Below are 23,923 nucleotides of genomic sequence, written 5' to 3'. Positions count from 1 at the left end.
AATTTGTTGCAAATTGATGCTGTAAAAAAAAAAATTAAAAAAAAAATTGTCATTTCCTTAGGCTTGATTCTGTAGCACACTGAAAACCCCTAAGCCTTTTGCAAAAGTAAGCTGTCACAGCTTTCATACATCTTAGTGAGAATAATACATTACATTGCTGGACTGGGTCAATGCCAGCTAAATGAAATCATCCTGCCCTGGATAAGCTAGTTACTAGATCAGCAAATATTTAAAAATTAAGTAGAAATGTAGATTATCTATATAATTGTGTTCTACAGCTGCAAAGATAGAACACTGCACTAAGATAGGACAAAATTTCCTTGGTTTTAATAGTAAATTGGGTGTTTTCTGTCTATTCTGCCATGAAGTTAAAACTAAAAAAATACAAAAAATTTACAAAGCTAACTGTGTATCATAATGTTCCTGGCTGAGCATTGTGAAATGGGAAGTATGGTGAAGAATGTTCTGGGTGCTTTGTACATAACAGACTTGACTTCAGGGGCAAGAGTCAGTTGTTAACCAATACCAGTGAAAATGGTGAAAATACTTTGGCTGGGGTCAGGCCTGTGTGCAGATAATTGGAGTCTGCCAAGACTTTTACACACCTTTGACTTGACACACTTTAACAGCTCTCATTTGAGTGAACCGAGTAATTTGATTGAATTGTATTGGGGTTGGGATATAAATGAGTATTTTACAATAAAAGTAACTTTTATTTATTTAAGTTTCAATCCCATTTTTAATCAGTGCTCTGGAATTTCAGCCAGAGGAAATAGAGTAGGCATACAAGACAAATTGAAATACAAACATTTCATTTAGTTATGCCAAATATTAATTTTCTTCTTAGCTGAAGGGACTTCCCCACCTCCATATCTTTCTTGCAAAGCACAAAGAGCATCCTTCATATAGACAGAGAGTGACAGGAGCCTGACGTGCTCCAACATGTGCAACTTTTTCTAACACTAAAAATAAATAAAAATTGTCTAAGTGGGCTTAGGCTGCCAACATGCAGTCTGAACTTGTATTTCACTTGTTTCTGCAGGTTTTATAGGCCTGAAATATTTAATGCAGACTAAATAGTTATTATAGCAACCTTTGATTTTCTTCCTAGGGGTCTCTTACAAACACAAGTTCTGAGGCCTTGTTTTCAGGGGTGCTCAGCACCTCCCAAGGCCCTGCCATTCGCTGATGCCCAGCAGTGCAGCAGAACTGCAGGAGTACGACTTCTCCAAGTGGGCAGAGAGAAAAAATAATTATAAAGTGGCAGTGGATTATCCCAGCTTGCAAACTGGCTGAATGTCAAGAGTGGCTAAATTAATAAATTAATAAGTTAATTGACAAAGTAATAAATCTCTGGCTCTCTGCATGGTCTCCATGCCTACACAGGACGGTCAGTCTGGGGTCCGGGATCCCCCAATCCCCCCTGCGAGACCCGGGGCAGGGGGGACACGAACACCGCCCCCGAGCGACCCCTGAGCGGCCCCGGTCACGAGCGCCCGTCACGCCGCGCGTCCCCGCCCCGCGCCCAATGGCGACGCGGAACCTCCCGCCCCCGGCCCGCCCCGCGCTGCCGCCCCGCGGGGTTACTGGCGGGCTGGGGGCCGGCCGGGCCGCTGCGCTCCTCCTCCGCCGCCTCCTCCTCCTCTTTGCCGCTCCTCCCGCGTACCGCCGGCCGGGCAGTAGTGGCCGGCGCTGGGCGGCCTCAGCGAGGGTTGCCCTGACGCTCCGTCCCGGCCGGTCGAGCGCCGCTGCTGTGTCCATGGCGTAGCCGCGCTGCTGCGCGCCTGGCCCCGCGGGACGCGGCGTGGGCAGCCCTGCTGCCAGGTAGGTGCCGTGGGCGACACCCACCCCGTCCCGTCGGCGGGCGGCCCTCGCCGGGCGGAGGCACCGGGCACCCCGCAGGGATGCTTCGGTTGTTGGGGCGGACGCGGGACGTTTCGCTCCGCGACATGTCACCCTGTGCGGGGCTGAGCGAGGGCAGCAGCGGCGGGAGGTGGCGGGAGGGACCCCGGCGGGACCTCTGGTCACTGAGGAGCTGCCGAGCTCAGGGGTGCGGGAGCTGCGAGGGGGCGGGCGGTATCCGTGCCAGCGGTGGAGAGCGGTGTCAGCGGGTCGCCCGTCCGGACCGTGCAGGCAGCGTGTGGCAATCTAACGGGGAGTAGTGAGGTGGGCTTGGGGCTTGGGGCGAGTGAAAGCTACAGGTGTCCCAAGGAAAATCGTCTGCGTGTGGCTGGTGGGTACGTGCTGAGTGAGTTACTCGCTGGCTTCAGGTGCCTTTAGAGCTGCTAACACCGGCGTGCGTGTCAGGGTCATCATTCCCTAAACGAGACCAGCTGAGAACGTAGCAGGGTGTAAATTCAGCGCATGTGAGAAGAAGACAGAGGCCCATTTCATGTCACTTCATTACAGCTTCATTGAGGAGCTGTTGACCTGTGGGATTTATCGTTGCCTATTGTGCAAGGCATGCTCTGGAATCGATGCTCTGCAGCTTCCTGTATCCATCTATCCTAGCAATAATAAGCCATTCAAGTTATATGTAAATTAAGTAACTTTTCAACTTGTCCCAGTTTCAGATATACTTTTAATTCCAAAGTTATTGTGATTCAAGTCAAACAGCATGGGATGTAATATTGCCTTTTTTAAGAAAGGAAAGACTTTTGCTGCATGTGTGGTTATACCTTTTCCAGTTGCTGTGGATGTAATCAGATATAAATCTAATTATGTCAGTTTTTTTAAACTGTAGCTGTTAAAATTTAATTGCCATAATTTATTATTTTACCCTTAAATGCATTAACATCAGCACAGTTCAGTTTTAACAGAAACCTCTTGACAGGGTTTGTAACCAATTAGACAGAGACTAAGATGAATAATTGCCAGTATTTTGTGCTAAGAAAGGAATTTTCCTGGTTGGCTCTGTATTTATACCAAAGTATTTATTTATTTATTATTTTGATGAGGCCAAGCAGGCTGATATTGGATCCCCTCTGAGAAGGAAATCCAATGTGCGTGAGCCACCTGCTTTTTGACAGCTTGTGGGACCTTGTTAGGTTCAGCCCATCATGACCTGCAGCACAGTTGCTATTGTAGTCTCACACACGGAAGACTTTAAAACTACACGTGTAAATACAACTTCTTCCAAAGACAAAATCTATTTGTTTATCACTTCTTGCCAGGAATACTTTTTTTTTGCCTTTACAGTCCTTGTTTTTTCTATGAATGTTGGTAGCTGTGATTTGGCACTCCACAGGTGTCCTGTCAAAGCATTTCCAACAAGAGTATTAGCTAAATGTCAATGGAAGATACTTATTCATTTGAAGAGCTCCAGTTTAACCCATGATAGCTTACAGGGCTTTAATCCTAGGTGGGGTAGGTCTGCTCTTGTGAGGATGCAGACCTGGGCTGATACCAAGTGCTGCAGCTTGTGCTTGGTGTTCCTGGTTAGCTGGGGGAGGAAGGGAGGGACGGGTGTTGGAGGGGGGGCAGGTTGTTGGCTTCCTTCAGTGAAGAGTCCTTTACTCTGAAACTTGCTTCCCCCAATTGTTTGCTATAGTCCAACCTTGTTATGTTTAAAGGGACACTTCAAATTTTTTTTCTTCTGCTGTTTTCTCTGTCTGGGGAAGGTCTTGTTTGGTCATTGATTCTGATGCACGTTTTGTGTGTCCAAAGCCTCATCTAGTCAGAGCAGGTAAATGATGTCTACCCTGGATGTGATTTCTTTTTAAATGTAAGCTTCCATAGTTGTTTCTCTTGCTTGCAAAACATCTTTTAATACCCCAGCATCTCGGTGCCTACCTCTAGGAGCAGTGTTTTGAAGCTAATTGCTGAACCAGCAGGGGGAACACCAAACGCTCTGTCTCTGAAGTCTCTTTTTCTACTGCAGTTGTAATTTGCTAAAACTTTGGGCCTATATTTCAGTAGTATTTGTTTAGAATATGAATGTCAATTTTCTTGACAAGAAATAAAACAAACAACACCACACAGCCATGCATTGGAATAAACACCTTATTTTTGAATACTTGTTTATTAGTTTGCTCTAGCGGGCATGTATCCTACTCTTCTAAATGGAATTTTTGTCATGTTAGCCATAACTGAACTTGAAAAAACATGAAATGTTTGTTTATGTGAAATATCTCTTTGAAGATATTTGACACGAATTAACCCAAGAAATTATATTTTGAGGAATTCTTTAAGTCTTAGCTGATGAGCTAGACAAAATATTTTCACAGTAAAACTTTATTACTGTATCACTTTTATGATGGTAAAGAGAAATCTTGAGAGCTAAAGTTGAAACAGCAAAAAAAGCTGTTTTCTCACAAGGAACAATTCCTAGTATTTAGGGTTTCCATAAGGGAGAATATTTTTGGACAGTCTCCTAGGTTTTAAGAAGTCATTACTAGGTTTTTTTTTTTCGTATAAGTCAACCAACGTTCTCAGCATGGATCAATAGTGGGTTTTCTTTTTTATTTGTATTGGTGTTACAATTGATTAAGGCTTTTGTGCCAGGAGTATTGAAGGTAAAGGTTGTTGCCAAAGAAGGTTATCTGGATTACTTGCATTGATCCATATTGCTTTCCAGTCTGTGAAGCCTGATGCAGCCAAATGGCAAATACTGAAGTATGGGTGTACAGTTTGCTGAATGGGAAGAGAGGATGGGAATTTGCAGCATGTCAGCTATTCCCCAGTAAGACCCAGGGAATGGGCTCTTACCTTGCAGTAAATGTGAAATATCTTGCTGGTTAAACTTTAAGGTTGAGCTCTTTCACTCATGGTGGGGCAAAAACATGTCTGGGAGCGTTTGCACGGAATAGTCCGTTTGCTGCTTGGGAGTGATAACGTTCCCCCAGCCTTAGGCCTTCCAGCAAGTGGAGACAAAATACAGGTAAATTGAAATTAACCAGACCCAGGTCAGGTTTAAAGGAAGAGGCTCCTCTGATTCTGGAACGGCACTAACTGCAGACTGAGGTGTTAAATAAATACCAATTGTCTTCCCATTGTTTCAGTGACCAGGTACACAAGTATTCCAGTGGCCACACATTCTTCTCCAAGAGCATTGTCTGAGCCTTGCCAGATACTGAGGGTACAAAAAGATGCATGTTAAGTTCCATTCAGGATCTCCTTCTTCCACAGTTTTTGTGGAATCACAAAACTTTTCCCCTGTATGGTTCTTTGAGATGGTGAAGTCAGAGTGAGATTTCTGTTTTAATGTTATTTGAAACATAGAACCAAAACTAAGAATTCTTTTGATATGTCCCATAATATTCTGGTAAGACAGGAATTGCCAAGTTTTGGGCAGCTTATGTAGATCTCGGAAACTACTCTGTGGGATACAGATTACAAATATCTTTGCAATCACATTACTTTTGATCTAGTTCCACTAAATATTTTGTATTATAAATAGGCAATACTTCTATAGCAGTAATGTTTGTGGTGATTAACAGTGGCATACTAGTTTCTAGCCATTTTATGAATAGAATCATATTTTGCCATAAATTTTTACTAGCAAAGAAGTAGTGCAATTGGAATTGCTTTATCCGTAACTGTGGATTCACATTTTTATGTGCTGGCAGTCATCCAATAGAGCAACATTTCTTGTGCTCTTACAGCAACAATTAACTCTATGGTAGCCAGAATGAAAGATTTCTGGAAATCATTGAAGACCTTAAGGCTTCTACTTACATATCATATTTTTTTATTTTCAGTCTGGCAAAATGGACTCTAATATCCATAATAATCTTGAGTATCTAAGTAGCTAGATTTGTCAAGTTTAGCAGAAAGCATTTTATATATTGTAAGTTCAATTGTACAGCTTACAAGTAATTATGTCTGGCAAAATGTGCTATTTTGATGTGTTTATAACAAAAAATAGTTTGAGAAAAATATGAAAACTATTATTTCGTACTCATTCTGTGATCAGTACTTTAAAATGAACTACATCTGTTTACTGTTAAATCGAATTCCATTATATTTCATGTCTTTCTTTCACAGTCTAATTTCAATGCACTAGTTAGTAGAGTTAATTTTTTTTATTTCTTCCCCCTTACTCCCCCTGCTGCAACATGTTGCAAGATTTTGAGAGTCAACTGGAAGCTAGATAGGGCCCCTCTTTTAAATAAGTTTGGTCGTGACCTTGCAAGAGAGCTGTTGAGTTTGCAGGAGAGTAGCTTATCTAGAGGTCACGATGGGTCTGAAACAGGTTAATTATAGAGCTAACATGTAGAGGTCATTTTTCTCCACAGAAAGCAAAAGGGGCTGGTAAAAGAACGCCAGTTCACTTACATTTCCTTTGTCAGCATAGGCATTTTCTGTTGGGAATCTGTTTATGTGCATTGTGTGAGTCAGGGACAATAAAAAAATCCCAGGGTATCCAGTGAGTTTACATGTATTCAGCAGATCAGTACTGCACAGTATTTCTTTGCCAAGAAGCTGGAGGTGAAAACTGTGAAGTGATCTTTTGTCTTGGATTTCTAAAAGTAATTTATGTTGTGTCAAATGCAGCTATAATATTGATTGGGAACTCTTCATGCTATTTTATCACCAATGCAGATTTTTACAATGATTTGAGTGAAGCCACATTCTGGTTTGATTTATAAAACAGCTGTTGCAGTTTTTGGGAACATTGTCCCTTTCTTATTTTAAGTTTATTACATTAATGATCCCAATTGCTTGTCCAGTATATACAGGCTCATGCTAAGTGATGGATTAGTTTCTCCATCTTCAAAATGACCACTGCTTCTGCATACTTGTAGATCTGGTGATCTGTTTCACTCTGGTGATGAGATACAGGGACTTCTTTCTGGCACATGAGGTGGACAAATTATTTATATGAATGTAGGAATTTATTGTGACCTTACATCTCCTTGAAGCTGTGTTCTGAGTTTTTTTTCAGTCACCATGTATACATTTAATATAAAATAATGAAAGGCAGGAAATTCTATATGGCAAAAATTATATGGGAGTTTGTCTACATTCTGTGTGGAGACCATGTTTCTCTGCCCAACAAATTAAGTTACCCTGGTTATTTGGCAGATGATTAGGGATAGGGTTTATGCTGCCTACACAAAGGGAAGCTCCTGTTGCCTTGTGCCTTTAACTGTGTAGTGCTTTGAAGGTCTTGCCTATTTGTGTGTGAGAAGTGTCAGATCTTGTGGATAGAGGTGCACCTGAAAGTTTACTGGCTAACAGCTAACTTTTGGTAAACATGTTTATCTAGGGTCCATGTTTAGCAGTTATGAAGAAATAATCTATCAGTCTGCCTGCTTTCTGGAGTATGCCTTATTCCAGAGAGCACAAACCAGTACATGCTGGTTTTTTGTGGGGTTTTTTTAGTTTTTTTTTTTTGTTTGTTTTGTTTTGTTTTGTTTTGTTTTGTTTTGTTTTTGTTTCTCAAATGTGGTTTTGATAATGCATTCAGTTAACTTTAAAGTACCTAGCAGTTGTCAATTAGTAGTTATATCAATTCCCCTATAATGGGAAATGCTAGTTTTCAATCCTGTTTAATTTGCTGATGTTTCCCCTGTCCCTTTCTTACCCCTCAAAGAGAATTGCATCCTTATATAGTGAATTTTTACTTACTAGTTTTGCTTTTCTTTATTGCCCCTTGTGATTTCCTACAATTAATCCTGAGAATTTTGGGTATTTTTAGGCCATAGTTTCAAAACCACTTTTCTAAGTGTATATAGATAATTTCAAGATTTAAAATCCAACACAGATTGATTTAGCTTTTTTCCTGGTAGGAAGGTTCCAACTAGAATATTTCTGGATGCAGTTCTAAGGCTTTGCAGTTAAGTCTTGTGAAAATAATGGCATCAAGCATTCATTGACAGAAAAATTTGCTGAAATCTTTTATCCTGAGTGGAAGAAGCCTTGCTGAGTTGTTCGTAACTTTCCACCCTGCTGTGGCTCCTGCTTCACAAAGAGATGTCTTCCCTAGGGTTATATCTTCCTTGATAGGTACATTAGAGCTGTTATCTGTTTGGTTTAGGTGTGCAATTAGAAACTGAGCCAAGTAAAACTTAAGATAAATGAAATTTTTGTGAGGTTGTTGGCTGCTACTGTGTTTATAAAGAATAAGATATTCTAGTGCCAGGAAACCTATTCTGTTTCCAATTAGAAATCATAAAAATAAAGTAATTAAGCCAAAAAAGTTTAACTATGAGGAGGAAAGGTTGTAGAGATTTGTTTAATGTAATTTATGATCCTCTTGTCTGGCATGAAGATTCCTGTGCACTAGAAGTGTTTTTGTTGCAGGGTAAACTTTTCAGAAGCTGCATGTCCCATTTAAAAAACATGAGCCTGTTTCCTGTGAGTTGTAGTGGGATATTACTCCTTGTGTTCATTGGGAACCTGAGTTTTATTTAACTGTAGATTTGAGACTCGGAGTTCTTACGCTGCCATGAAAACTTTAATCCAGTCTTTATGTACATTTGTAGAAGTCTCTGGTTTCCTGTTCCTCTGCTACCTGAATATTTATCAGGAAGGTTCTGTATAATTGTGCCAGTGATATTCCCTCATAAGAGCAGTGAGATTTTTTTCATCCATCTTCTAACTAGGAGACAGAAGCAGAACTGCCTAAAGTAGTGTTGTCCCTCTAAGCAGACATTATGGAGGTCTGCTGGGGCTGTGTCGAGGTCCTGTTATGACTTTTTTGCTTGTGAAAGGATAGTCTAGCTACAAGTTGCATAGAAAATACGTGGCTGAAGCTGTTACTAGATTGCAGACTGCTTGAGCCATAGTATAAGAACAGTACAACTAACATCTTTTTTCCATTTCCTTTGGAGATGTTCTGATGTAGGGTGTCCCCAGGGGCTCTGCATTAAAGCAGAAAAGTTCTGATTCAGTACTCAAGTTACATGTAGAGTTTTGGTCGTAAACTGTATTTGCAGTGCTGTTTGTATTCTATTCTTTAGATATTTGATAACCTCTAGGAATTTCTGCTGTTGTCAAAAAGGAATCTGTTCGGAAGAGTCTTGTGTACTCCTTCCACTGAAAGACTCCTGGATGCACTTCCTTCCCTTCCACCTATTGAAACCCTCCTACATCCTGATCCTGTAAGAGGCTGGTCTCTTGTTTACACATGGTAAGCAGAATGTTGCTGTTCAGCCTATAAAGATTCAGCTGTGTACCTCCCAGTGCCTGGGGGAAGGGAAGTCCTGGGAACATAGAACAGCAGGATTTTTATCCTGTTTCTGTAAACTGTCTCTTATTTTGTGCAGTTTTATACAATGATTATTCAGCTGAAGCTTCTACACTGTTTGGTGTCATGACTATTTTTCTGATGTAAGCTCACAGCAGTTCCTGTCAGGTGATTTAAAACAAAATGTTGTGAAGTTGAAGAGAAAGTTGGTTGTACTGAGAATAGGCATCCCCATTCAAGCTGGAGCTTCACGCTGGCTGGACAAAATACATAACAAGTAACAAAACCAGCCTTAGTAAATTCTAAGCAAAAAAGGTGGAATGGTGTCACATCTTTTATGGACTCATTTTTGTACATTTTGTAGCTTCCTGTCATTTGGCAGGCTGCATCGTAAAACACTAATAAGAAAATAAATAAATACATAAATACTAAAACAAAAGTCAAATGGCATAGAGGGGCACAGTTGCTAAATTGCATGAAACATCTTCTCTTGGCACTTGTCCAGTTCCCATAGCCTTTAACTGTGACTTGTTGAAATGTCCCATTACAAGCACAGCAGCATGTGAACTGCAGGACATCAGAGTTACTTTTTTCATGAGCTTTTGATATGTCAGGATTTTTAGTTTTATCGCTATTCATGTGTTCCCTGAAAATGAAACCACTTTGTTGTTTCTAGAACAGAATTCCTCCACTTTTCAGTTTATGAATAAGTTACTGTTTCAAGTTCTGAATAGTGGAACCTCACGTATATGCCTTGGACATAGGCATTAAAATAATTACATACAAATTCTCAATTCCACATTAATATTTGCTAATCTTGTTAGTCAGCTTTCTGACCTGCAACATGAGCAGATCACACAGAATTGACAAAAGATAAATGTCATCTAATAAAAAATCTGCTGAAATGTATATTTAATTGGAGTAGGGTTATAAAGAAACTCTCTCAAAACCTGTTCTATTACTAAGTTTGTAGAACTGCTCATGTACTTAACCATTTGGGATTTTTTTTTTCTTTCAATTGAGCTTGTGCATACTTGATTACAAATTATTGTCTTTTTACTTAGGCACAGAATGCATGTGTTCATTGCATTTGCACAAGGAACCAGCATGGAGAAATGGGAGGAAAAACAGTTAAATAAGTTAAATGGTTGCCATGTGCAAAACAAACAAACAAAAAGCGAAGAAGCTTTGGCTGTGAAGGCCCTTTTGGATGGCCTAGAAACTTGGGTCCAAGTTGCTATGGCAAAACAACACCAAGGGACAGATCCTGCTGGCTTCACTCAAGTATCCCCATTCACTTCAGTGGGACTTGTGATGTGACTTAGAGGAAAAGGATTTTTGGCTCCTTTTGATAGAGAAGTGTTTCTTAGTGTCATAGAGAGCTCTGGCACTGCTCATGGAAAGAGGGGAGAATTGCCAGGGCCCATGTAGATAAGGAAGAGAGGAAGTGGAAGTTACTCTTCAGGCAGTAAAGGAAAAGGTTAGACAACAAGGAAGGAGGATATAGTTAAGGCAAAGGAAGAACTTCTATGGGAGTGATAGGTGGTGATTAAAGAAACAGATGGTGGCTGTTATTGAAGAGACTTAAGGGAACAGAAATAAAAGGGAAAATCAAAAAGTACTCGGTTCAGCAAAAAATGTGGCAAATACCTGTGCTATAGAAGCCTTAAATAGGAAACAAACAGCCCCAAATCTGTGGCAGTGGCCACCTGCAGACATAAATATTGCTAGGTTGAACTGTGTAGAGAAGCTTTTAAAAAGTAGGCAAAGATAAATTTACCTGGAGAAAATGGTTAAAAACTGAAGCTACAGAGACCACTGATCTCAAAGAGGAATCTGTAGTAGGTATTCTGCTAGAAGTACAGAAACAGGCTGAGTAGAAAGGTGCTCAGATGTTCTGAATACAGAGCTTAGTCTGGGTGTTTTGTTTTTTAGAGTAAGCAGCATGCTTCTAACTTCATATTAGTACAAATTACTTCATGATAGTCTAGAAAAACAAATTCATGTTAGTATAAAGGTGACTTTTTAAATTCAAAAGATACTATTAAAAATCCACAGAAGTCTGGAATTAATTTCATTCTCTTGTTGAAGAGACATCACAGTGTACTGAAGTGATTTGAGTTTACTAGTGCTAGCTCTGTCACAGTCAGATTTTATGAGTTAAGGTTTATTTGTTGTCCAGTAGCTTAGAGGAGCAATGAGATCTGTCCTTCTGTGGCTTGCCATGCTTACAGGCCAGTCAGGGCATTCAGTGTCCTCCAAAGGCATCATATTTTCACTGATTTCTAGCTAAACACTAAACATTATGCATTAAAATTCTTAGCATTAGAGGCTCCTACTTCAAAACCTCATTCTTCCATCTCTTGTCCTTGTGTAATTAAAAATGTTTTCCTCAGTCTTCTTTCAAACCTAATAAAAACTGGTAGAAGATTCTTCCTAATGTTCCCAGTAACGCTCATTCCTGATTGCATCTGCAAAATGATACTTCTCAACAATACAGGCTCTTTTGTGTGTTTTAGACCCTCATTTTTATCAGGACTAGTGGCCTGTACAACCTCAAACTTCAGTGAATACAATCCCAGCAGACTGCCCCTCTTAAGTGTCTTCAGCTCTGGCTGCAGATGCCCTCTTTTGCCATCCTTCTTGCAGCTCATAGTGATAGAAAGCATTGGCATGAGAACAGGGTGCTTTGTAAACCCAGAGCTCTCATGTCATCTTCTCTTCCTCATTGGGATATTTTGGTTATACTTTTAATATGCCCTTTTGTGACCCCAGTTACTAAAATAGCTCCACATATACTCTGAAGGAAAAGATGATTCTCTTGGAAATTTCTTTTGAATCTCAAAATGACTAGCAGTTGTGTTTATTTCTTGGATAAAGAGTTTAGGTTCACAATCCCTTTGCACAGCTTTCTTCTCTTACTTCAAAGGAAATGACCCCCTAGTCTGTGGACTGCCTCAACTTTTCCAAGTTTGCAGGTTTCCCATAGTCTTCACGTGACAGCAGATTTCACACCGAAGCAAAATGTGGCATCTTTTGTGCCACTGCTAGATTTTTCTCACCTATTTTCATGTTTGTTTCTCTTTGGTCCTGTCAGATAGTCAGATAATAAAACCTTCATATCTGACTCCCGTCACAGGTTAGAATAATCAGATTTTCCAAAATACTGGCAAATTGCCTGCTTAGTAGGTTTATTCTTAACAGAATTATTCATAGCACTTTTGCTGGTTCTCTTTGACTTGAATTGCTGCTGTGCATCTGCCAGTTTGGATATCACCCATCCTAAATTCATGAAACATGTCAATTTCTCACCTTTTTATATAGTTTTTCAAGGTTTGAAGTTTGTCCTCCTTTTTAAGTTTGTGGATGCATATCTTCAAGCAAGTGAGCCTTTTCTTTGGAAAGCTCTTCCTGATTCTTAGTTCTCCACTGTTCACCCTTCACAAGCTGGCAGAATCAAAGTAGAAGCCTGGGGCTTTTCAGTCCTGTGCTGCCTGCTCAGAATTACACCTTGTGAATGTTACTGATCAGTGGGTTGCAGTAGGAATCAAATCACTTATGTCTTTATGTACTGATGGAAATGTGTCTGTATTCCCTTATTTTAAAATAATCTTCTCTAAGTCAAACTTGATTTGACACTTGGCCTTTTGACATAGTGATGTGGTTGGTACAGAATGGGAAGCTCAGCTGCTCTCAGCACCATTGCTTTATCTCCAATTTTTTCCCTGTGCACATACTCTCCAAAACTGTGTCTTATAAAAACATAACTGAAGACTGAGAGGTTTGTGCTGATGCAAGAGTGATTAAAGTAATGTCTAATGTGTGTTTTCCTATTTAGTATATTACTGAGTGTATGCTCTGTGGTTGCTCTTTTTCTGGTTTCTCTTTTGTTTGTTGTTGATGAAGTGGTTACACATGAGTAACTCAAGTTTCAGAATGCTTTTCCATTGCCTATCTTCACATATGACATCTTGCAGAATGTTATGATGGTCTTTTATGACTAATGCTGGGTAGAACCCTCATGATTTGCTGTATTCGATAATGTTTCTTTGTCAGCATTTAAAAATTGTTACAAACCACATACTCTCACTGAATAGGTTTAGGTTTCTTTTTATCTAGAGAAATAGCAACAGAAGGTTCCATGTAAATTTGACTTCCTAAATGATGTTCAGGGTCTGTCATAAATTCTTCATGGCTTGCTGTTTGGCAATAAACCTTGTTTGGTTTGGATTTTCATTTTAAAAACTGTGTTAAAGGGTTGTCTAACACTCTTGTCAAGAATTTATTATTTTTTTTCTGTTCAGTAAAGGTTGGCCTTCATTTACTATGAAGTTCCATCTCCATGGATTTGGGGGTTTAGTTGTGTAACCTTACACTCTAGGGGAAGATGAGAGATATTTAGGAACTTGTAGAATGCTTCCATTAGGTTCAGGTTGAATATTTTTTGAGTTTTGTGAATTGTCCAAGGAAACCATTATTTTCTGTGGGTTTCCTCTTTTGAACTGCCTCTAGCATTGGCTTTGTTTGTGTTCATCCCTCTCCAGAATTTTTTTCTTGAACATGAGCCCATCTTCTTCAAAATGTTGTGGAATAAATCTTGAGGTAGATCATGCATGTTTGAGATTTTAAGGTGGACAGCTGCTGCTCTGTGAGGCTGTGGTGTTTGTTTCTCTTGTAATTACAGAAATGTACCCTTACCTCAGTCATGTGTGGTAGTGTTGTGGTCTCAAGGTTTGTGTTGTTTGGGTTTTTTGTTTTGTTTTGTTTTTTTAATATATAGATCCTAGCAAAGAGTGGAAAGAACAGTTTGTGCCAGAGAACCTGTAAGTGACAAAACATTTTAAGATGGAAATAGGCAAAATTGTACAGAAAACTGATTTCACAGGTTCGTAATTTTTGAGGTCAAGGTTTTAGATTAGTGTGGCCAAGTCTTTTCACAAATGATGTCTCAATTTAATTCTGATGGAAGAGAATCTTCAGTTTGGGCTGTATAATCATGCATAACTTGGTGAATAGCAGAGAACAAGATACCTCCATCTTGCTTACATTGTGCAGAGTGCTAAGTGTGCCTCTTCAGTCACCAAGTAAACTTTTCCCCAGATTGAGCACCAGCAGGTTACTAGGTAGCATTACTGGAGTTACTGTTTCTCCAGGAGTTTCCTTTGTTCCCTCCTGTTGTCTGATTCTAAGTCCCTGGAATGGTGGCAACAGGGACATATTCAAGAGACAACCAGTTACAGAATTTCAACTTAAAATACCATATTCAAAAGCAAACAGGAAACAAAAGCTGATGTGCTGCTTGTAAGAGAATAGCTGAGGTTGAAAGCCAGCTGTGTGAACCCCCATGTTGTGATGGATGCTCAGCTCCTTCCTTGCCCTGCTGCTTTCTGTGCTGCAGGAGCAGGATGTCTGGGTGCTCCTGCAGGGGGGATCTGGGGTGGTTGCTGGACCCCCAGTGCTGGGGACTGGGTGGTGAGTGTGGGGTCTGTTGGATGCTGTAGATGTGTCCTTGAGCACTGGCAGTCCTCTCCAGATGGGTTCCTCTGCACAGGGCAGCACCACCTCTGCCAAATGTAGAGAAATTCTGCAAAGGAGCATCTGGTGTTCCTTGTAGGACTGCTGTCAGCAGGTGTCTTGAAGTGCTGGTCTAAACACAGGTTTTCCTTGTGCAGATATTTGAGCCCACACAGTGTGGCAGGAGGTGTATAACAGGCTTGCCTTTTGTCTGACTTTGTACTTCATTCCGTTTAAATGTCAGCAGGAACTTTTTAAATGGTATTTCTGTTGTCATGGTTTACATTTTTGTCCTGACTCAGCATTTTGCTATCACTTAGCCCCGTGGTGGTTGTTTGGAATTGCTTGCATTGCTTTGTGGTGAGTGTTAGTGGTTGCTGAGGCACCATCTGTCATTTTCTGCTCCTGAAGGCTGGTAGCGAAGTAGAGTAGCTAAGAATTTTATTAGATTGAAACAATACCAATGTTCTGGCTCCTTGCTACTTGGTCCGTTCTCTCATTCTAGACATCTAGATGACTCAGAATAGATTTAACAAAACAAAAACATTGAATAGGATATTGTGTGTCTAGTGCTTCCCCTCAAAAATCTGCAGCATGAATACCAGGGTCAGAATTTTCAGTGCTCTTAATGCCTGCAGGCGTCAGCTGTATTGTCATTTATTTGTATAGCAAGTTTAAGTTGTTTTACTGACCTGGTATATCATGTCTTGAAATCTCTTAAAATAAAGATTCTGAGCAGCTTTACATTTAGCATTGGGTGGCCTTGATAAGTTTTCAGGATTTGTGAAAAAGAGAAATGGTGAGTTAAATTTATTGTGGTACCTGTAAACCAGTCAGAGGGCATGTGAAACATTTCTCTGTGGTATAATAAAGGTAGCAGCAGATAAACAAACAAATGTTTGTAGGTTCCAGAAAAAGTCTGAATACTTAAAATAAACATGTCTGAGGCTATGAGTACCATTGGCAGGCTTCAGCAGGATTTCAATATTACACGACAGAAAGAAGTCTGGGATTTGACTTCCAAGTAGATCACAATTTGCAGGATGTATAATGTGAAAAAGCAACAGCTGCGCCGAAGTGGGGGGGGAGAGCACTAAGCTGTTAGTACCTAAGGTATCTGGCAATATGAAATGCACTCCTCTAGTACCTCTTTAAAGAATGAATTCTGTTTCTCCTGTTACAGGAGAGAAAACTTTAAATATCTAGTAACATTCTTGCAAGTTATATTTGTATTGAAATGTATTTTTACTTCTTTCTGTAGGCAATTAAAGTCTAGAAGATTTGATTTCAAAACCTACCACAAATTTCAAAGGAAGTAAATCCACATGAAGAACTACAAAGGGTGTTGATTTGAGAAGACACAGTACTTGCAAAAATGTCTTCAAGTTGTGCAACTTCAGTGTTCGCTTTGATGATTTTTTGCTTTGCATCTGCAGGTAGGTGTCATGTAAATCATGCCTTCATTGTAACTTATTGTATATATTCAGAATTATTGATCAAGTATACTTTTTATGCTGGAGAAATGTAGGCCAACTGAAGTTTGTGTTTATGTCAAGGTTTTGTATAAAAGTATTGTGATCATAACTGCTGGTATGGTGATGTGAGAAACAATGCTGTTCCTAGAAGAGCATTTTATTGCACCAATGTTTTCCCTTAAAATCATTAAAGAACTGCAGTAGTAACATCAATTACTTTGGTAATTTATTTGTTTTTAAAAAAGGGGAATTGCACGGGGCACGTGTTTTGTAAAGTGGAAGGTTGCTGTGGAAGCCTTTGGGAATGGAAGCAGGGTAACTCTGCCAGTGAGACCAAACTGTTATCTTTGTTAAGAGGCTGGATTTATTACCCTGTGTGCAGGGTTGTTCTGGTGAAGCTGAGCTATGGTCTTTCCACAAAGCTAGGCTGGAAGCGCAGCTCAGTGCTTCCTTCAAGTTTGTAATCTGGAATTAAGTTCTGATTATTTTGATTTATATGTATTTTGTTTCCTGACAAAAATCCCAGGAAGGTTCATAATAGATCAGAGTCCATGAATCCTTCCTGGCCTGCTGGGATAAACCTCACCTCTGTTGTTCCTGGTAGTTATTAAGTTAACTGCCAATGGTGATGGCAAAGACCTTTTAAATAACAGTTGTCAGTGCTACTGGAGGTCTCATAGGTTGGGAAGATATATTGCCATTTATGGGGGATTGTTCCTGTTGCACATGATAGAGATTTTTAAAAATGGGTTGCAGTAACTTGTGACAGAGAAAGGAAAACTATAGAGTCCAAGTACCTGGCTTATATTGTAGTTTCTTCAAGCGCTGAAGTGATTCTTCTCAGTATGTTTGTCAAAGTTCTTCCTGTGGTTGCACGGGGAAGCCTCTTCTTATGTGTCCAGCTTGCAAACAGCTTGGGTCATTAGAGAAGAGGCCAAGTGGATCTACAGAGAGTCAAAATGAGGTAGTGGGAAAAGTGGACAGTGGACAGATGGCTTGCTTAAATCTGAGATGTCCTCACTGTGGAAAAGATGACCAGCTTTGGAAGAGACAGGGCTGAATAATTAAATGTGTTACAATTTGGCTTCTTTTCATCATCAGCATGGAAAATTGTTGTTTCAAGCCCTCAGGCCTTGTGGGACTTTCTCTGGGGTTGACCTCCTGAAGGCATCCCTCCAACATTAGTAACTTGGATTATTTAATAGTACGCAATGCTAACATTTTGCAATAGCTTTGTTACAGATGAACTTTCAGCAATACGGGGGCGGTCTGAGAGTGTCTGTGGCTCGAGCTGAAGAGCTGAGTGCTGGTCTTGGCTGAGATGAGCCATTACTTGGAGCAAATCTGAATAATTCTAGATGACTAAAAATCTACTTTAAAAGAAGGTGCCAGTGTAGAAAATAAAAAATGTTTTAACTGATCACAACCTCAGCTCCATTTTGCTGCTGAGGAGATTGCTTGCCTAAGAAGCCAGCTTAGGTCTGAAAGCCAGCTTTAATTAAGACCCACTGTTATCAAAAATATTACTGCTACTAGAAAGTTTTTTTGGTGTCCAGAAAACTTTACATATCTGTCTTGAAGTGTATTGTGGTTTTTCTTGGTTTTGCTCCCCAGTTCTGTATTTTCTTTTGGCAGCTATTCTTGAAACAAGCTCTTGAAAAATACTATGGCCCTGGATTTGATCAGATGCTTATTCATAAGTAGAGTCATAGAATGATTTTGGCTGAAAGCACCCTCTGGAAGTCTAGTCCAGCTCTCTGCTCAGAGCAGGGATAGCCTCAAAGTTATTAATTTCTTGGACATGGGTTCTTCCCACTGTCTGCATGTGAAAAGATAGCTGAAGGGAGTAGAAAGGGTCACACTTGGTTAGGGAGAGGCGAGAAAGCACTATTGTGGTTTCTAGCTGTGGGTTGTGGGTTTTGGAGTTTTTTTTCCAGACTTTTTATTTTTGCAATAAACTTGTAATGACAACAACTGGTTAATGTTCTTTACAGAGTATCGTGAGTACATTAAGGTAAGAGGAATAAAGAACTGATGGACTCTCGTGAAGGGGGCAGGGAGATCTCAGGCAAACATAATTACAGCTGAGGAAGGACACTTCGGTGAAGGTTATATAGATAGGAAACATTCTATGTTTTTCTGTTAGTAATTACTGAGTGCTGTTAACGCAAACAATTATGTTTTAAGTGCAAGGAGTTTGTGGCTATTGGTGGAATATATGTGAGAGCAAGCAATGCATTCTAGTTGTGTGCAGAAAAAGCTGTGGAAGATGTCCCTGAGCTACTGTCAGCATGATGGCCATGGTACTACAGTCTTGGCTCTTAATTGCCAATATATAGAACCCACACTTTTGCAGGCTGAACCCTTAACATACTAGTATAAACAAAACTGAGAAGTATAAATAAAGCTGAGAAGTATAAATAAAACTCTGGCGTGCCTGTGGTGAGGCCCGGGGGAGGCAGGGGGCAGCATGCCACCTCCCCAGGGCCTTGGGTTTTACAGACTGGGCCTTCCAGCTTACTCAGTGTTTGAGCCTCTGTTGAGGCTGCTGCAGGAGACCACACCTTTCTTCTGTTTGCTAGTCCTGCACAGATACTGCTATTAGTGGTCTAGGTTTTGTTGCTGACTTTCCAACATCTTCAGCATTGTTATGTTTTCAGATACCGCTGATGATCTAGGCAGAATCTGTGCTTTGTTTCGTGTGTTCTTGCTTTTTAAGGTACTAATGTGTGAAATATATCTCAAAAAACCTACAAGTTAGATGGCACGATGCACGAAGATGTGTATTCAAACTTGAGCCACAAAACTGCATGCTTTTTGTGCTAATAGTCTAAAGAGAATACCTCACTTAACTTTGTATTGAAAATGGGCTGTGTTAATATTCCAAAAATATATTCTCTATTTCTCTACCTCCTCATACTGCCTGGATGTGTGTAGCTAAATGCTGATCTGAACCTGATTTACTCTTAACATATACACAGATTTCTTGTAAGTTCATGTTTATACAGCTTCAAAAAAATGTCTGCAAAAAACCCCTTGATTACTATGAGATTTTTCTTCCCCGTGGAAAGTTGAAGCCAGGATGGAGAGAAGAATTGCTGGCAAACTACCTGCTTGCCTGAAGGAATTATATTTTTGAAGTGGGCTTAAACTGGGGTCTGGCAACCTGCAGCAGGAACTCCACACAAACACTCTGAACACGCTACAGCCTTGGATAACCTCATAAGCAAGTCTGGCTTTGTAGTCTTGTGAGCAAAAATGTTCTGTACTAATGTGGCTTAAATCAAAGGCTGAAACATATTTATTTTACTTATTGGCAAATTTGTGCAGTTGGGTGCATGATGTATGTCTTGGTAAAAAGTCTTAGACAACAGCTGAAACACATACCTACCTAAACTCTGTAGAAGGCCAAGTGTTCAGCATGATAGGTTCTTTCATGAAGGAATAGGAATTATTTTTTTTTTTAACTTGAACTTATTTTTCTTTCCTTTTTCTTTCCTGCCTTATCTGGAAAAAAGAAAGAAGGGTTATAAAGCCTGTGGATCTGCTCTGGCCAAGGGTCTCATTCTGGGACAGATCCTCTGGTGTTAATCATTCCTGCTGATGATGAATCAGAGCAGCCCTGGCATCTGACACCCTGCAGAATTTGCCCATGCAGCTTTGTTCTGCTTCCCTCAACCCCCCTGACATTTGGTGTTGCCTGTGCTTAACTTGTAGACACCTCTCTCCTTGTGACAGTTTCATGTCTGGGGGGCATCAGGGTGGCAGAGAGGTTGTAAGAATTGGACATATAGAAGAAGAATTTACTCACTTTCTGTAATACTCAACTTACCAGTTTATCTGTTCACGTCAGATCTACTGCTATGGTTTTCTTTTAATAGCTCTTCGTTCCCTGGTTGTCTATTGTTATCTTAGTTTTGGCTTGTTTATTTTTTTTTTTCCCCTGCATATTTCTTCTCATAAGTAATATTATGTTGTTCAGTGCATGTGTACTTCATTTTCAATAAATGTTTGCTTGTAAGCTAGTGTATCTTGTGTATGTTTTGGATCTGTGCCCCCCAGATACCGTGGTGATAGGTGCCACGTTGGTCAGCACAACAACAGGAAGAAACAGGCCTTGTCATGTCATTTTTTATTTTTTATTTTTTAAAAGAGGAACTTCCCCTGACCCTGAATACTGTGTTTCCAAAAGCAATATAGGGTCTTTCAAAGTATAATAGAAAGTTCTTCCATAGGAAGGTAGAGGATGTGATCTTAAAAAAAACAAAACAACTGCTAGGAGTCACTCACACAATTTTAATTCTTTTTATATTGTTCTTGCTGGGTGGTTATTTCCCAGATGGAATAATATTCCCCCTCAAAATATTTGTTGCCAGAGGTGTATGTAGTTTTGCTTGCATTTCTGAGAAATACTTATTAGGAGTCACTGGCCAGCTTTTGAAGGTTGAAATGGTTCTAAATTTTTATACTTTCAGTATCCAGGTGGTGATTTTAAGCGTCTTAATGTCATGTTATTCTGATAGGGAACCAAATAATGAATTCCTAACTTCATCTCAAAAAGCTTGGTGAAAACTTTGAGAAGCCAAAATGTGCATTAAAAAATTATAGTTAATCTTGCAAAAAAAGAAGCAATATCTTTCAAGCAATAAATGATGTTTTAAGTGAGCAGTTTAAGTATGACAGATGAAAACTTAGAAGCTAGACTAGATCTTAAGGTCCTCTGAAATAATATTTCTTAAGCACTACTATTTAGTGATTTATTTTTTTTTTTTCATGTGCAGATTGGGTTCTTAATCTGGTCTGTCTGTCTCAACTGGCTCAATTGAATCAGACCCTGTGCCATTCCTGTTGGTTGATGCATAAATAGCATTTTTATCTTCCAAAATCACTCAAAAAATCTGAAGAACTTTGAATGTCAGGGTACAGAGAAATATATTTTAGAAGAGGTAATTATATCACAGACTTGGGATGGCTTGAGCTCAGCATACTGCATTTTCCTGTATCAGCAAGGCTCAACCTAAATACACGTGAATTTGGGCGGAGTTCTGCACCCACATGGAGCAGTAGGATGAGGGCTCTGATTCAGCAGAGCAACTGAGTCTGTATCTAAGTGCTTTGCTAATCAAGAGCATTTATCAGTAAATGTGAAAGTCTGGTTCTTTGATTAACACTGGCAGTGGACAATGCTGAAGCAATTCTAGGAAATATCAAGCCCCCCATGTGGTGGTTGCATTGTGTAGATGAAGGCAAATGGCAGAATTGCTGAGTGTCTCTGGAGGGAAGTACTCAACTGATGGAAAGTAGTTTTGAAGAGAATTTTTTGGCATGGAATGGTGAATGGCATTAATCTTTGTCTTTCTGTGGAAATTTATTGAAGTTTTTCTAAAAGAGAAACTTGTCTTTACAAAGTTCTAAGCCACACAACTCTTTTATAAATAATGTACTAAATATAGTTCTTTTGTTTTCTGAAGGGAATTGGGATTTGGAATTTTGCTTCTAGATCTTTTAATATCCTTTCTGTACTGTTGGGCCCTTATTAACCCTTTTTTAGCTTCTCCATTTATTGTTTGTCTTTAAAATAACACAAACTCTTCATCTCCTTAATGAAAGAATGAAAGGCCATATTTGGTTAACTAAAGATGCCATTTTTGTCTTGTGGAACTTAAAGGAGAGTTACAGTTTTCTGGACTCAAGGGTCTACAGACTAAAGTGAAAAGTACACTGGGATATAACTAAAGAAAATGTCTTCTAATTAATATGTGTTCATCTTTTCATTTTTTACTGTTTAAATTTTTCTTCCATCAGAGTTACTTCAGCTGTTGATACGTTGAACTGGCTCACCGTGCCTCTACAGAATAACTTTACTTTGTGTTTCCTCATTTCTTTTGCTGCAAAATATCAGTTGTTTCATTTGGACTAAGCAGGGCATATGCAAGCATCAAATGGCACAGTTTTATCTGTAGCCACAGGAAGAATTGGGCTCCAAGGGCTTTAGCACCCCAAACCCAACATTTTCAAATGTGATCTTAGCATGTCTCAAGAAGAAATGAAATACTGCTATTAGAAAAACAGTTGTTTCTTTCACATGTTGTTTCTTTCACTTAGTCTTTTTCTTTTATAACTTTTTTCCACTGAAATATGTTTGCATGAATCAATGATGGTTTTACTACTGGTTATGTTATGGTGTAGAGAGAATAAGGGGACCAGGTATATTCCTTTTCAAAGAAGTAAGTAATGTCATCTTCTGTAGCTAATGACAATTAAAGGAACTCGAGCTGTAATTTGTAAGAGAGATGAATTTGGAGTGAAAAAAAAATATTTAGTGCAAAGACTGCAATGTTTCTTTACCTGGAGGGACTGAGTGAGATTCTTCTTGGTGTAGTAGACTTGTTCTAAGTCAATTGATTTCACTAAGGATAAATTTTAACCCAAGGTGACAAAGCCAAGGGTTTTTAATAATTCCACAAAATGCATCTGCTTCAAGCTCAGTGTGCCTTTCTTAATTTTTTAAAGTGTATTTTATGAAAGATTGTATTGTTATCTTATTTGGCAGCTACAGTGCTTTGAGACTTAATAATAGGCAGTTAATATAAAAGGGATTTTATATTATGTCATTTCAGAGATGGAAAGATCTAAACTGAAAATGTCATTGTTCTCATTACTGGAAGCAATGCATAAATGTATCAAAGGAATTCGGGGCTAGGTGATGGAAACCTTTTTAAGTCTTGTTGCTCTCTTCTCAGCAAAAAGTTTACTTTCCTCTGGAACAAGTTTGGTATTTGGTGTTGGTGTGTTTTGTTGTTTTAGTTTTATATTGTTAGTGTATATATTAACATTTGATGCCAAGAGTGTGTGAATAATTGATTTTATCATTATCTTTACTTCTTTTCTTCTTTTTGTTCACTGCCTAAATCACCAAATGTGCCTTGTGTCCAGAATGGTTGATGCAATTTATTTTGGAATAAACAAATTTTTCCTTTGTATTACTGATTTCCATTTGAATAGAGCTGTAAAACATCTTTTCTACTGGAGCTATTTTGATTCAAGCTACTAAGTTAAACCAACATTTTTTTCTTAAAGACTGTGTGCCTTTCATTAAGTGTGAAAATCTGTGGCAGATAAATAGTGATTTATCATCAAAACATCACCTTGGTTATTTAGGCTTCAGCAATAGTTGCCCTTTCCCTGGAAGTCTTCCAGGCCAGGCTGTAGGGGGCTTTGAGCATCCTGGTCTAGTGGAAAGTGTCCTGCCTGTGGCAGGGAGGTGAAGCTGGATAATATTTAAGGTCCCTTCCAACCCAAACCATTCCAATTCTGTAAAAGTGAGGAAAGGTTGTATGGAAATGTAAGTATTGATGGTACAGCTTAATTCTGTTTGAACAGAGGTTGCTTTAAGGAAATATGTTGAAGATGAGAAACTTTTACAGTGATGGCCACAAGTTGTACGTATTTGTGTGTGTGTTTAGTCCAAGTGGGGGATTGCTGGTTACTCTTGGGAAACATCTGCTCTGGATCATGAAAGGTCTGTGTATCTCAAGGTACTTGTGGGCAGGAGTGCTGCCTGCTCTGCTGTGTCTGGGGACTGTGATAGTCTCCTGCCTGCCTGCTGACTGACCTGGGCTTTTCGTACCACCATCACAGAGTTGCACTGTGTGACTCAACGTGTATATTCATCCTCTGAGGTGACTAAATGCCTGTCTGAAGGACCCTTGGGAGGGGGTTGAGTGAGTTATAGGCTGTCTGACTTATTCTTCCTGGCTCTGGCCTGTTCTTGGCCACGAGCAGGGGCTCCTGGAGAAGA

General features: G+C 39.6%; 1 protein-coding gene across 1 annotated transcript in view; it reads left to right on the top strand.

The window, feature by feature from the left end:
• The first annotated feature begins 1,626 nt into the window (after positions 1-1,626).
• TGFBR3 (transforming growth factor beta receptor 3) overlaps positions 1,627-23,923 on the top strand; it is a 113,259-nt gene continuing 90,962 nt past the window's right edge. The window contains exons 1-2 of the mRNA XM_071750694.1: positions 1,627-1,824; positions 15,909-16,083. Of these exons, the coding sequence (XP_071606795.1) occupies positions 16,023-16,083 (61 nt within the window). The 5' untranslated portion in view covers positions 1,627-1,824; positions 15,909-16,022. The remainder of the gene's footprint in view (positions 1,825-15,908; positions 16,084-23,923) is intronic.

This window comes from Heliangelus exortis, chromosome 8 (assembly GCF_036169615.1).
Source record: "Heliangelus exortis chromosome 8, bHelExo1.hap1, whole genome shotgun sequence".
NCBI classification, from domain to species: Eukaryota; Metazoa; Chordata; class Aves; order Apodiformes; family Trochilidae; genus Heliangelus; species Heliangelus exortis.
This window is presented reverse-complemented; position numbering and strand designations above follow the sequence as displayed.